This window comes from Balaenoptera physalus, assembly GCF_965194825.1.
Source record: "Balaenoptera physalus genome assembly, chromosome: 12".
NCBI lineage: Eukaryota > Metazoa > Chordata > Mammalia > Artiodactyla > Balaenopteridae > Balaenoptera > Balaenoptera physalus.
Genome location: NC_138897.1, coordinates 5,758,788 through 5,771,240, shown reverse-complemented (window position 1 = coordinate 5,771,240; position 12,453 = coordinate 5,758,788). Strand labels below are relative to the sequence as shown.

Genomic DNA, 12,453 nt, shown 5'->3' with positions numbered 1-12,453 from the left:
CTTCTCATCCACCCCACTCCAACATCATCTAAGGTAATCATCGTTACGAGTTTGGTGAATGTTATTCCAGTATTATTAAGGTAATTTCATTACAAAATATTTTCTCATGATTCATTTTTCTATAATACATTTGGTTTAACTGTTTTTAAGGAAAACATTATTAAGATGAGAAAACAGTATCAGTCTATTGCAATGAACACCTCTATATGTTTTCTTGTTAAATTATCTGTGGGTTATCGAATTTTCCATCATGTAACTTTTAACATTGTCAGTGATTCTGAGATTTCTCTTCGCGGAAGTAGGAGAGCGTATGTTGAGACCTCACAACACACCTGTGCTTGCACAGGAAGAAGAGAGGGTTTCCCAACAGGCACCACCCGGAGGCTCCCACCGGGGCTCTGGGTTCCTGGGCCCTTTTTCGAACCTCACACTGTCCTTCATTCCTGCAGGCCCTGGGGGTTTCACAGGCTGACCTCTCTGACTGTTGCTCAGTCTCACAATCCTTCTTGTGCATGCTAGACTACACGCCTAGGTGATTCCTCATTGCGCTGTGGACCCAGCTAATGGCACGGTATCTACCATCAACCGCATCCGTAACATAAAAACTGCGGAGTCATCAAAATGTGTCAGAAGATGGAAAACCCCTTTAAGTGTGCATCTGTGGCATCGTCTCTGGCTCTGCCTTCCTGCCCTCCAAGTCCACACATGACCTCCAGTTGGCTAGTTCTCATCGACCACCAGTTCAGAAGTAGCTCCTAGGAACACAGGAGCTAGGGATTAAAAGGCTATGTTTTAAAGTTGACTAGGAAAGGAAGTCAAAGACATTCAGATATTAAGAGATGGAAACAAGTTTGGAGATAAGAGTTGACACAAATCAGTGTCCCGGTCAGGCAAGGCCGAAGCTGAAGACTGGACATGGGTACTGACCCATGGCAATTTGGGACCTAGAGCATCATTGGGAAAAATGAGCCATGTTATAAAGATGAATCATCATGTACCTTCGCTGGATGCTGTTAAACATGCTTCAATATTTGGATTTCACACTCACTGTACAATGTTCTGATTATAATCTGGATGCCCGTGTATGGTCGCTTACAAGAAACACTGAGCTGTGTGATTCTAAGAATTCTTACTAAAAATGTATGTATGTTTATATGTGTGTACATATATGTATGTGTACATGTATATATGTATATTCATGTGTATGTATATATATATTTGTGTACATTCACATGTATGTATATGTGTATATTTAGCTTGTTTAATGTGATTCATTCCTAAGAGTGGGTACATTCTCACTGTGCTGACAACAAGTTTCTGGGACTGTAAATTAAGATCCAGATCCCAGATTATGGTAAATTCTCAAAAATAATAAAGACCACTTAGCCTTCCTACTGCTATTTCTGCCCTAACATATTTTATGACTGCTATCAGAAATAACTCTAACCCTCATGTAGAGACTTAGGCCCACTTAAACCTAATGAGGAAAAGTGGCATCGTGTAGGTATTAGTTTTGCATATCCATCCCAAAATATCAGGGAAAGAGAGGTTGTAATTTAAAAAATCTGGGTCACTTGCTCTCCCAATAAACTATGCCAAGCCTCCTTTACTTTTAAAGAACACGTGATCAAATTAATACAATAATAGCGCTCAACAGTTGAGATCTTATAGGAAGTGAAAAAATCCATAAATATGCATTGGTCGATAATCAAACAATCTTCAAACAATCTTGTGAGTAATCAATATTATTCCTACTTTAAAAATAAAAATATTGATGGAATAGAACATGAAGGATCATGTCCAGAGTTTACAGCAAGCAAGAAATAAGAAAGCTAGAGTTGGAAGCCCAATCTGCTTCCAAAACCAGTGTTCCTCACAGCCGTGCTGGAGTCCAGTTCTCGGGGTGACTTGGTGGGAAGATCTCTCCTCCAATGTGCAGCCCACTCTGGGGCCCTCGAGATTTCAGCAATGCTTTATCACGTAAATGATTAAGTTGACTTGAGGAACTCTCTCAATTCCCACAGGTCACCGCTTGAAGCATACCACCAAGTAAAAATGAAGCCCGAGTTAAGCTAAAGCCTGCCTGACTCCTTATTCCCTAAATGCTGTCTAAATGATCACTAATCCCTACCCCCTTCCTCCTACATTAACTAAGTGGCTTCCTCAATATTGCCTCTTTATGGAATGAGTTGTAGATTACTGTGCCACTCAGGCAATGTCCTTGGGCCATAGCGTGTCAACTTGTGCAGTCATGGAAGTTTTACACAACTCCTTTTCAGGGTCCTACTTTCCCCTCAGATGCCAAGTGTAGGTTTCCCGGCACACTTCACTCAAGCTTATCTGAGTGACAGCAGAAGCCTCAGTCTATCCTTAACTCATTCTTAATTACATGGAATCATTTCCTCACATTCCCTTCTGATACAGATGTTCCTGGTAATAAAATCTTCTCCTTCTACAGATGAAGCAAGGTGGGTCTAAAGAAACAAGGCTCAAAGGACAATGCTCGGGAACAAAGAAGCTTTGGAAAACCTAGGATATCAGATTGAACGCCACCATTTACGTATCTCAAGTAGAGCTAGAAACGTGGATAGAATTGCTTTGGTTGATAAAGTATGTTAGTTGACCCTACATTTCTAATGAAAGTACAGTTTTAGATCCTCACATTGTTCCCATGATCACCAATCTCAAGGTGAAAATATAACTTACAAAAGCCTAGATCATACCATGTACCATTATTTTTAGGTCGTAACTATACTCAAAATTAGCAGTTAAGAAAAAAAATATATATATATTTCCATTGAAAACTCTAGCACTAATAAAGTAATCTCAGTGTTTACACCTTTCTGGAACACATCAAATTAGCTTGATTGCCACATGTGAAATACCCATGACTTCTGTGAACAATCCAATATTAGCAAAGCATAATAAAAACCACAATCTCTTAGAAATATTATAAAAATATTCCTAATGTTTAAGGCTAAGGCATACGGTAGGGTTAACATCTTACTTATTTTAATTATTATATTATTAAACCATAATATCATAATAAAAGTCATCATTAATCTTATATTAATTATTTCAAAAATGTTAGTGCTTGAACTGAGCATCGTAACCCTGCTCTGATGTTACCTCTGTAACATGGAATGGAAACTTGAACAAATTTTACATATATTCCAATTTAATTTATTGTCTTTTATAACCTGAGTAAAACAATATGTACAAACTTAAAAAAAATGTAATTATAAATAAATAATGTCCTTTATGTAAGTTGAGTCGTTTTTCCATTAAAAAAAGTGACTTCATCAAATCTCAAACTGCTTCAGCCTGAAGTTCTGGCAGTTTAAAAATATAACCAATTTTTATTCTATTAAATGATAACTCATCATAAAGTGAGCCAGTCAACATCACAGACCCTTTTTAATATTAACAGGTTAAAAGGAAAATTGACATAGAATAGATAATTATATAATAACAGCTAATGGGTGCCAGACCTTGCAAATGGGTATTTGGCTGCTATGGGACTCACTTTTCCTTTTATCACAACTCTTAGGAATTTGCATTTCTAAAAAGAGATTAGACTGACTGCTTTATACTAAGACCCATTTGCTTTAAAAATTATAATTTGCAAAAAAAATTTTTAAAAATTATAATTTTCAGAACAAATGAATTTTTTATTCGAGTTCTCCAAAGATCATTTTGATGGATACATTTTACAATATTGCAATTGCCTTTTCAAGTTTATTGGGATTCAATGCATAATTAGTTTCTCTATTACAGACGGCCTCTCAAATTACACGTGTCAGCATAATGGAAGTCCAACTAATTAACTGTGTTGCTGATGACCATGTAGACCCCTGAGTCACTATGCTGTACCTCTAGTGTAGGCTAAATTTTAAAGAAAAATTATTTTCCTTTCAGAATTTATGAAATGGAAAGAGAAAGTATTGTAGGTTTGGTTTTAAATAGAACCGGGAAGCTCTTTGGAAATAATAAAGTTGTCTTACAAAAGTTCTTATAGTATGAAGATAGAAAACCAAGAAAGAAAAAGATATAGGGAAAAAACAAGCCCTCACTTACCAGGTGTGAAATTGTATCGAGCTGAAAATCCCATAGATTCCAGCTCTCCATCAGCAAAAAATTTAATCCATAGAAATCTTCCACTGGATTTTATTACAGGTGGATTTTGTTGTCCGCAAAAACGCCCAATTATTGGAGAAAATCCAAAAGGTCCATCTCGAACTTCAATATGATCAAATTTGCACTCCCAAGAAGGTTCAATAGAGTACTTTTCATCAAAATAAAGTTCAATGCACTGTCTTGGGGCAGCTGAAAAAAAAAAAAAACAAACGAAAGATTATGTCTAGAAGGTCCTTTTTAAATCCGTAGTTTGGCTTCTCCGATTCTACTTCAGATTTTATCTGTGTAACTCCTATCAAATTTTGACTGTGATATGCATAGAAACGCTATGCAAGTTTGTTATTCCTAGCATCCTAAGAGATAATATTTCCATAATAATGTCTAAGGGATGATTCTTAAAACTGATGACGTTGCACAAAATATTATCTGATATAAAATGACCACTTCAATATCTAACACAGGATGAACAAATCACAGTAGTTTTGTGAAAGCCTGCTGACTCAGGTTTAAAAAGTAGGGAGGCATCTCTCTGTCACTTTTCCCACATCTTCAGGAGAATCCAGTTTTAAGGTCAGAAACTTGAGAACTGTTCATCATGGAGTTAAACCATTCAAACAGTCCCAATTAGATGTCTTGATTAGATTGAAGTGTGTGTGGAGGGATATTAAGAGTAATTTTCCTAGAACACAAATATTATCATGTCATTCTCAGGTTTAAACTTATTCAGCAACTCTCTATCAACTATAGGAAAATGATCAATTCACTTGACATACAGGTTTCGTACAGGTATCCAACAACTCACCATGCCAGGGTCTTTTCACCTCACATACAGCCAAAGTTCAAGCCACTCCAGGCATATCATGTTTTCTAGGACACCGTGCTCTTTTAGGCTTTCGTGTGTTTTCCCACTTTCTTGAGTACATATATACCTCCAATCCAACTCCAGTTTATGTGGGAAAATCTTGCTTAAAAAAAGAAATCTTCTCTCTACATCTCCTTACTAAGGACGAAACCCATATCTATTCACCTTCTTTTTTCAGCGTTCAAGCACAATACTTGTCATTGAGAATTTCTCAAAAAAAAAAAAATCTTTGTTGGGTGAATTATAAATGAACTTATCTTCGTAAATGTGTTTATAGCTCTTTAAATAATCATGGAAGAGCCCGATAGGGTGAGCAGCTCCATAAACCTCCACACGGATGCATTTGCTAGTGCCCTTCCATTCTTCCCTTGTCATGGCCAAAACTGTTCAAAATTCTGGCATTCCAGGCTGATATTCAGCCAGAATACCCCCAGAATAGCCATTACAGTTGTTGAAATATCCACACGTTTATCCTAGTTAGTAAACTGCTGTCTTGAGTTCTTCAGTTGCTTTCCAGCCACTTGATCCTCTTTAAAGACCAATCCCCTCCAGAAACTTGAAAGTTAAGTCCTGGCACGGCAGGGCCTGCTTCCCACGTGGTCAGCAATCATTCTGAATGACTACTGTCCCCTCCACACCAGTTCTTAAATATATATTGAATATCACCCTTGAATGGCTTTAAAACTAAAGCCTTGCATGCATGGGTATCAAAATGTATATACAGTTGAGATACATGATTACGTGAAAACTAGAGACTTACAAAATAAAATACGATCCTGATATTCTCTGGCTTTTCCTTCACAGTCCGTGTTGACTTTCTCCTTACTCTGCCCTCCCTTACATGTTATTTTCCAGAAATCTATTCTATGTCTTCTTTCCTCTCTTTCTAGACCAGGGCTCTGGATGCCACTAGCATTTCAATGGAAAGAGATTATAATATAATGATATCTGCAGCTCCATCTAAGCCCAATTAAATCAGAATTCCTGGAGGCAGACCCAAGTATCTGTATTTTCCAAAAGAGTTGAAGTGCTCCAAATACCCTTTGGGTAATTTTATTCATACTAGCAACCTCAACAGCAATCACTATATTTATCACCTATAAATATATATTTTTATCCCAGAACTATCCACTGAACTAAAGATCACACATCCAATCTCTTCATGAGACATCTCCATAAACACCAAATGGAACACATTATTTTTCCTTTATCCCCCCCTTTCTCCACCTCTATTCCTTATCTGACATGGCAATTCCATGTAACACATCACGAAGCCAAAACTTTAGAACAGTCCTGAGATTGCCTATTCTCTCATCCCTACATCCAGTCACTCAAGACTCGGTTTCCCAAATACCTCTCATTTGTTCCCTCGACTCCACCATCAGTGTCACTTCTGTAGTTCAGGCTTTTCCTGTAGTTTACTCTGTCTTTCACAATCGTTTCTGCTTATGTTCTCTTCCTCCAGTTTCTTCATCAAAATCTCACCTTATTATTTTCTCGAGTTATTTCAATGGCACTCGTTTGTCTATAACATAAAGTCCAAACTTGCCTGGGTGGCAGATGGATGCCAAGCTCTCCTTTATCTGAGGCCACCTGCCTTTCAGACTCCTCACTCGCTGCTCTCCTCACCCTCTGCAGACACCCTATGATACTACACGTGTGTAACCAACCTCGCCGCGTCTCTGAACCTCTGCACATGCTATTCTACACAGAGGACGATTATCTCCTGAATGTTCTTTAAAACTGAGTGTAAGCATCTCTTCCTCCTTATAGACTTCTTGTCTTTCTCCTTATTCCAAAACTGCTCATCTCGGGGCCACTTTAGATTGCTTACTGAAAAAAGCACAGCCCCCAGACCACATCGTAAGTTCCATAAGGCAAGTACCATGTCCATTTTGTTCAATACTCTCTAAACAAGAGTGGTTCAGTAAATATTTGCTAAATGAATGTATGAATGGAAAAAAAGACAAGTATGAAGTATTTCAAGATGGGTATATTAGTATGATTAACAGGGACAGGAGATTCTATTTATTTCCCAACTTTAAGTTTTGTCCTTGACATGACTACAAATGAATGCAAATATGTGCATGATATTAGAATCAAATGTTAGCAATGCATTTAAATTATCAATAAGAATAAACATGAAAGCACAATTAACATGCAAAGATTTTCTTCTGAATTACAGGAGAATTAGTTGATGTTATTCTTTTTAATAATTTGTAGTTTTGAAATACTGTTGCTTCAAAACACAAATTATGTTATATGAAGTTAAGCAAGACATTTAACCCTTCTGTGCCTCAGTTTCCTTATATGTACAGTAGGGACAACAAAAATACCAAATTTCTACGATTAAATATTTATGTATATGTATATATATATGTATATATACACAAGTTGTCCCTAGGTATCTGCAGGCAGCAGGGGAGAGGGGAGGCAGATGGTTCCAGGACCCTCCTTGGACACCAAAATCCAAGGATACTCAAGTCTCAAGTCCCTTACTTGGCCCTCTGTATTTGTATCTGTGGGTTTTCACATCCTCAAATTCAATCAGCCGAGGATCTTAAACTAGTACTACACGATACAATTATACAGTATATGTATTACTACATATAACAGATATGTAATATTAACTTGATAGAGAGAACAGCTAATTTTAACCCAGAATTTCCACATTTCAGTCTCCTTTTCTATCGATCATAAGGGGAAGAAAAACTGCCAGAGCTCAGTTTCTCAGCTTTATGCTTTTATTATCAGAGCTTATTCCTTTCTCTTCTTCTTGTAATATGGTGTATCTTTGCTAAAAGTTCAACTTGAAGCACGACAAGAAGAGAGGAAAGATCTTGGTCCAGAAATTACAAAAAGAATCATTTCTAAATGAAATTCTTGAAATCAGTTAACCAGAACATCTTTTAATTTGAAAGATCTATCAAATTAACATGTCCCTTGCTTATAAGTGAACAGTGAGCATAAATACCGCCTTTGTTAAGGTAGCTGTGTGTGTGTGTGTGTGTGTGTGTGTGTGTGTGTGTTGGGGGATCACAGGGGTTGGGGAGGTTGAAAGTTTTGGGCTATTAAGTACTAACACATAATATTGAAAACTTCTAGCACTAAATGAAATGTTCATGTATCGGTATCATCCTTAATAGAGAGGTGTCTACAAGGGTAATGGAAATGGAAAATGTTCAAAGAGAACTGAATCCCTTTTCCAGCACTTTTTATCCTTCAAGCTGGGGAAAAAATGATGAAAAGAAGCATCATCATTTGGAATCCTGACTTTGGCATGAAAGTATGAAAATATCACTTGTGAGCACAAACTAAGGCAAGTGCTATTCAGATTGACGTTTGGAAAATATGATCATAGATGTACTTCCGACAAGAATATGTTTTTTGTGCTTCATATTATTTAAGAGAAAAATAACAAATGTATAGGTTATTCTACTAATTATTAAGCCCAAAAAATACCAGTTGCAAAAACTGTTACACATTAGGTACTATTATGCCAACCATGCATCCATTCCATTAATTTAGAATTCTAAATCAATTACATGAACGGCAAAACAAACTGTTGTTGATTTCTTTTTACTTCCCAGAATTTACCTGTTTATAAACCATTACTAATAATTTCAATAATTAGCTGGACTCCAGATTTTACAGCTATTTGATTCACTCAGAGATATTTATGTGTACGGTCTCCAAAACCAATTTTTGTAATGTCTATATGCATATTGTCCATCCAAAGCTTAGAGGTGGCCAGACTTGGCTGAATGTTTTCTCCAGCTCTGGCACTGGCTTCCTCACCTTCTATGATGTAGATGCACTCCCGGTCAGGGGGGTACTTGCTGGGATAGTTCGGAGAGGTGAAGACACCTCCGTCTGCATGTTTTGTCCAACTTCCACACTGCACAGACTTCTGCGTTTCTGAGGTGGTTTGCTTTTCTGGAAAAAAATAATTTTTTTAAAGCCATTATCCAATTTTTTATAAAACTAAAAATAGAGAGGACATTCTTACAATATCCATTAGTAAATTAACTTCTAAATGGTGTCTTAGTCAAAACCAATCAATTATACACACTATAAAATGCTCAGATATTCTGGAATATTAAGAATGTGGGGAAAATAGGACAATGCAAGTGACTGGAGATCTTCCACTTGCATTTTTCCAAAGAAACACACCTGTTCCTTTCTTGGTTGCCCCAGACAAATGGAGGATGATTAAACTTGCTACAACTGAAACAAAAAAAGAAAAATTAGAAAGCTTAGTGTACATCGAAATGATCAAATGCTATAACAACATAACAACTTAAAGATAAAATGATATCAAAGAAGATTACTTTATTACTTTTAACTGTTCCAAGTAGACTCAGAACTTGCATAAACTGATAAAATGTACAAATTTGTACTGATAAAATGTACAAATGAGGACAACTTAGGAATCTCCTCAGGACGTAATGCCAGTTAGGAATGGCTGAGACCTAAACTCCTAAAGCAAATGCAGACTTCAAGACTAAAGAGTCAATATTGTCACCTACTAATGTCCCATTACAGCAGGATTTCAGGAGTACGTCTGAGCTCCTCTTTGTGAATGACCTTGCTAGCATCTCTAAAGGAATACAGAGGGACAGCAGGTAAAAGGGTGAAAAGGAAAAGTTGTATTTTCATCAACCATGTTATTGTGTTTTAGAAAATAAATACTTAGGCAAAATCTTATGGCAGGTCGGGGAGGGGAACAGAAGAAAAACAGACTAATGTGGATTGAAGGCATTAAGTAGCATAATTAAAAATGTTTCTTATAAAATGATGAACTACCAAGTAACCCCAGTCCTCAGCATTTTCTAAGCTCTGAAATTAATCTCTCCTAACCTTAACTTTGATTTAATATTCAGTATTATCCAGAAATATTTTATAATTTTGAGAAAGGTTATTTCTATTTTATTGAGTCAGTTTTTCCAGTATCAGAAAGAGCCTCTGATCTGTAACTTAACAGTAAATCTACGAAGACCACTGAAACTTGCCCTTCTGTTTTACTTCCATATCCTTGATTTACTTAATATTTTTACAAAGCCTAAAACTGAGAAAAGTATTAAAGTCATCTAGTCTTCATAATTTCTGATTTTTCATTCTGTATTTCTGTTTTTATTATTGACTTTGTTGCTCGATTACCTAAAAGCTCTAAGTTCCATTAGGTGTATAATCATAAGTCCACTTAAAAACGCATTTGGAAAAGGGAGGGTATAATTCACAATGCTTTCCTTAACTAAAGCTCACTATAGGATCTTACAAATTTATGCTTAAAGATTATTCCAGGAAAAGTATGTGGGCCTTGCTATTAGTATTTGAGAAATGATGTCAATTATTGTAGTTTGTACTCTAGCCGGGCTCTCTGCTTTTAGATTAAAATATCAGTCGTTGCTATTGTCTGTGTTCAGGTAGGAAAAAAACAAGTCTTACTTTAACTTGCCGTGTTTCTACACCTACACACACGCACGCGCACACACCCGGGTGTACAGCCATCAGTATCAAGCTGGAGTTTGGGTGTTTTCACTCTGCTTTTCCTCTTCTGCTGGCATCACATTGTGGAGCGTGTGCTGTGATTAACACAGCGGCAAGGCCGGTCCTTTGACTGCGTGGCATAGCCACCCTAATCCTTGCTTTATACTGTGAGATTTCCACCATATATTTTCTTACACTGCCGTTTACTCGATGACTTCTGACACTATTTTCCTCCAATCCCCCCCCCCCCGCCCCAATTGCACGCGCACCACACACTCGTGAAGCAACACTACAGGGCTATCTACTCTCTGGAAGAGTTGAGGTTGGTCCTTGCCCTCCCCTCGGGGGCTGCGTTCAGGTGAACCACAAACTACCCACGGGGGTGGGCAGGCGGGCCGGCCGAGCTCCAGAAGCCCCCGAAGGGAACTATCAGGCCAGCTCTCTCCCTCTTTCCACCGGCCACCTCGCTCTTGCGCACGTGCCCACCCCCGAACTACTCGCCATGCTCTGCCCCGGGATGTTCCTGCCCACGGAAAGGCTGTTTTCCGCGGCAGGTTCTGCGATCCGGTGACCACCGCCTTGCGCAGCCCGCACGCCGGTTCTATGATGCTGCGATACAGAAAGTTTACATCTGCCCCAGACTCGCCGGGCCTGCGCGGTCCGGCGGGAGCGCGGCGGCGGCCAGGCTTTCCCTGCGCGTTCGGCCACGAGGGAGGGCAGGCGGGGAGGACGGCACCCGGAGAGCCCCGGCGCGGCGGGAAAGGTACTCACTGTGAAACAAACTGCGTCCATAGATCATGTCTGTTCGTTACACCCGAGGCTCCGATCTCCACTAATTCCATTTAGAGACAGGGAGACTTCCAGCGGTCGGGGAGAGGACGGAGTCGAGAGGGGTTTTGGATATGCAAACCAAGAGCAAATGAAGGGGTGGGGGAGAGAGAGGAAAGGAGGAGATCGGAGCCCACACGGCAGCAAGATCCGGACCCGTGCGTCCTCCGCCCCGGGCTCGCGCTCGCCCTCTCAGCGCCGCGAGGCCAGCAGCATCCTCGCCGTGACGCGCGCCTCACACCCGGGCGCCGGGCGCCACCAGCAGCGCCGCCGGCGGCAGCGCCCTCCTCCTCCTTTGCATCACCGCCGCCGCCGCCGCCGTCAGGAGGGCGCGCGGGCAGTCGGCGCGCGGGCGAGCCCTGGGGCGTCCCGAGCCGGGGCCGAGGCCGGGGCCGGGCGGCGGGCGCGGCGAGCGGAGCGGGGCCCAGTCCGGACCGACGGCAGCCACGGAGCGGACGGCTGCGGCTGGGGCTCGCTCAGTCCCCAGTCTCATACACCACGAGCAGCAGGTCGGAGCAGCCTCCGCGGCAGGATGTCCAGCAGCCAGCCTCTCTCCAGCCCCCGGGGACCTTCCGCTGAGGCATTGAAGACCGGAGGAAGGGGTCCGTCATCGGCTCGCCGGGCTGCGCGCCACCTCTGCGGTCTCGCGGAAAGAGGAGCGGGGGGGTGGGCGTCTGGGAGGAGGGCCGGAGGCTGGTGGAGGGGAACCGAGGTGGCAAAGGGGGGCGGGGACGGGAGGGCGGGGGAGGCAGCGGGAAAATGACAGAGTTACCAGGTGGGCGCCTGAGTCATCGCCTGGGGCTGCGCGGCGCTCCGGGAAGCCCGGCGCCGGCGTGAAATCGGGCAGCTCCGCGCGGCCGGCGCCCCCGGGGCTGGTGCGCAGCGGAATGGGGCGGCGACGGCGGCAGCGGCAAGGACAGCACACCAGCTCCGAACCCGGCGGGGGGTGGGGGTGCCGGAGCGGGTGGGAGACTGGGAGGGGGGAACAGGCTGGGATCCGTCACTCGGCCAACCTGGACCGAGGGGGCCAGAAGGGCGCCGGCAAATCCCGAGCTGCATCCTCGTGCCGGATAAAAGGCGTGCAAGGGGGAGGGGCCGCCATGGGAAAATCCCTTTCGGGGTTCAAATTTTCACTT

At 41.4% G+C, this 12,453-nt stretch overlaps 1 protein-coding gene across 3 annotated transcripts in view; it reads right to left on the bottom strand.

Moving 5' to 3' along the window:
• The window catches only part of NETO1 (neuropilin and tolloid like 1), an 89,903-nt gene extending 78,373 nt beyond the window's left edge, over positions 1–11,530 (bottom strand). For 2 of the 3 annotated variants that reach the window (XM_082417636.1, XM_082417637.1), the window contains exons 1-3: positions 9,173–10,840; positions 8,798–8,935; positions 4,078–4,326 (exon numbers count right to left, since the gene is read on the bottom strand). In XM_082417636.1, the coding sequence (XP_082273762.1) occupies positions 4,078–4,326; positions 8,798–8,935; positions 9,173–9,266 (481 nt within the window). In that variant the 5' untranslated portion in view covers positions 9,267–10,840. Of the gene's footprint in view, positions 1–4,077; positions 4,327–8,797; positions 8,936–9,172; positions 10,841–11,260 lie in introns of those variants that run through there. The other variant, XM_082417638.1, reaches the window with a different exon arrangement.
• Between the last annotated feature and the right edge of the window lie 923 nt (positions 11,531–12,453).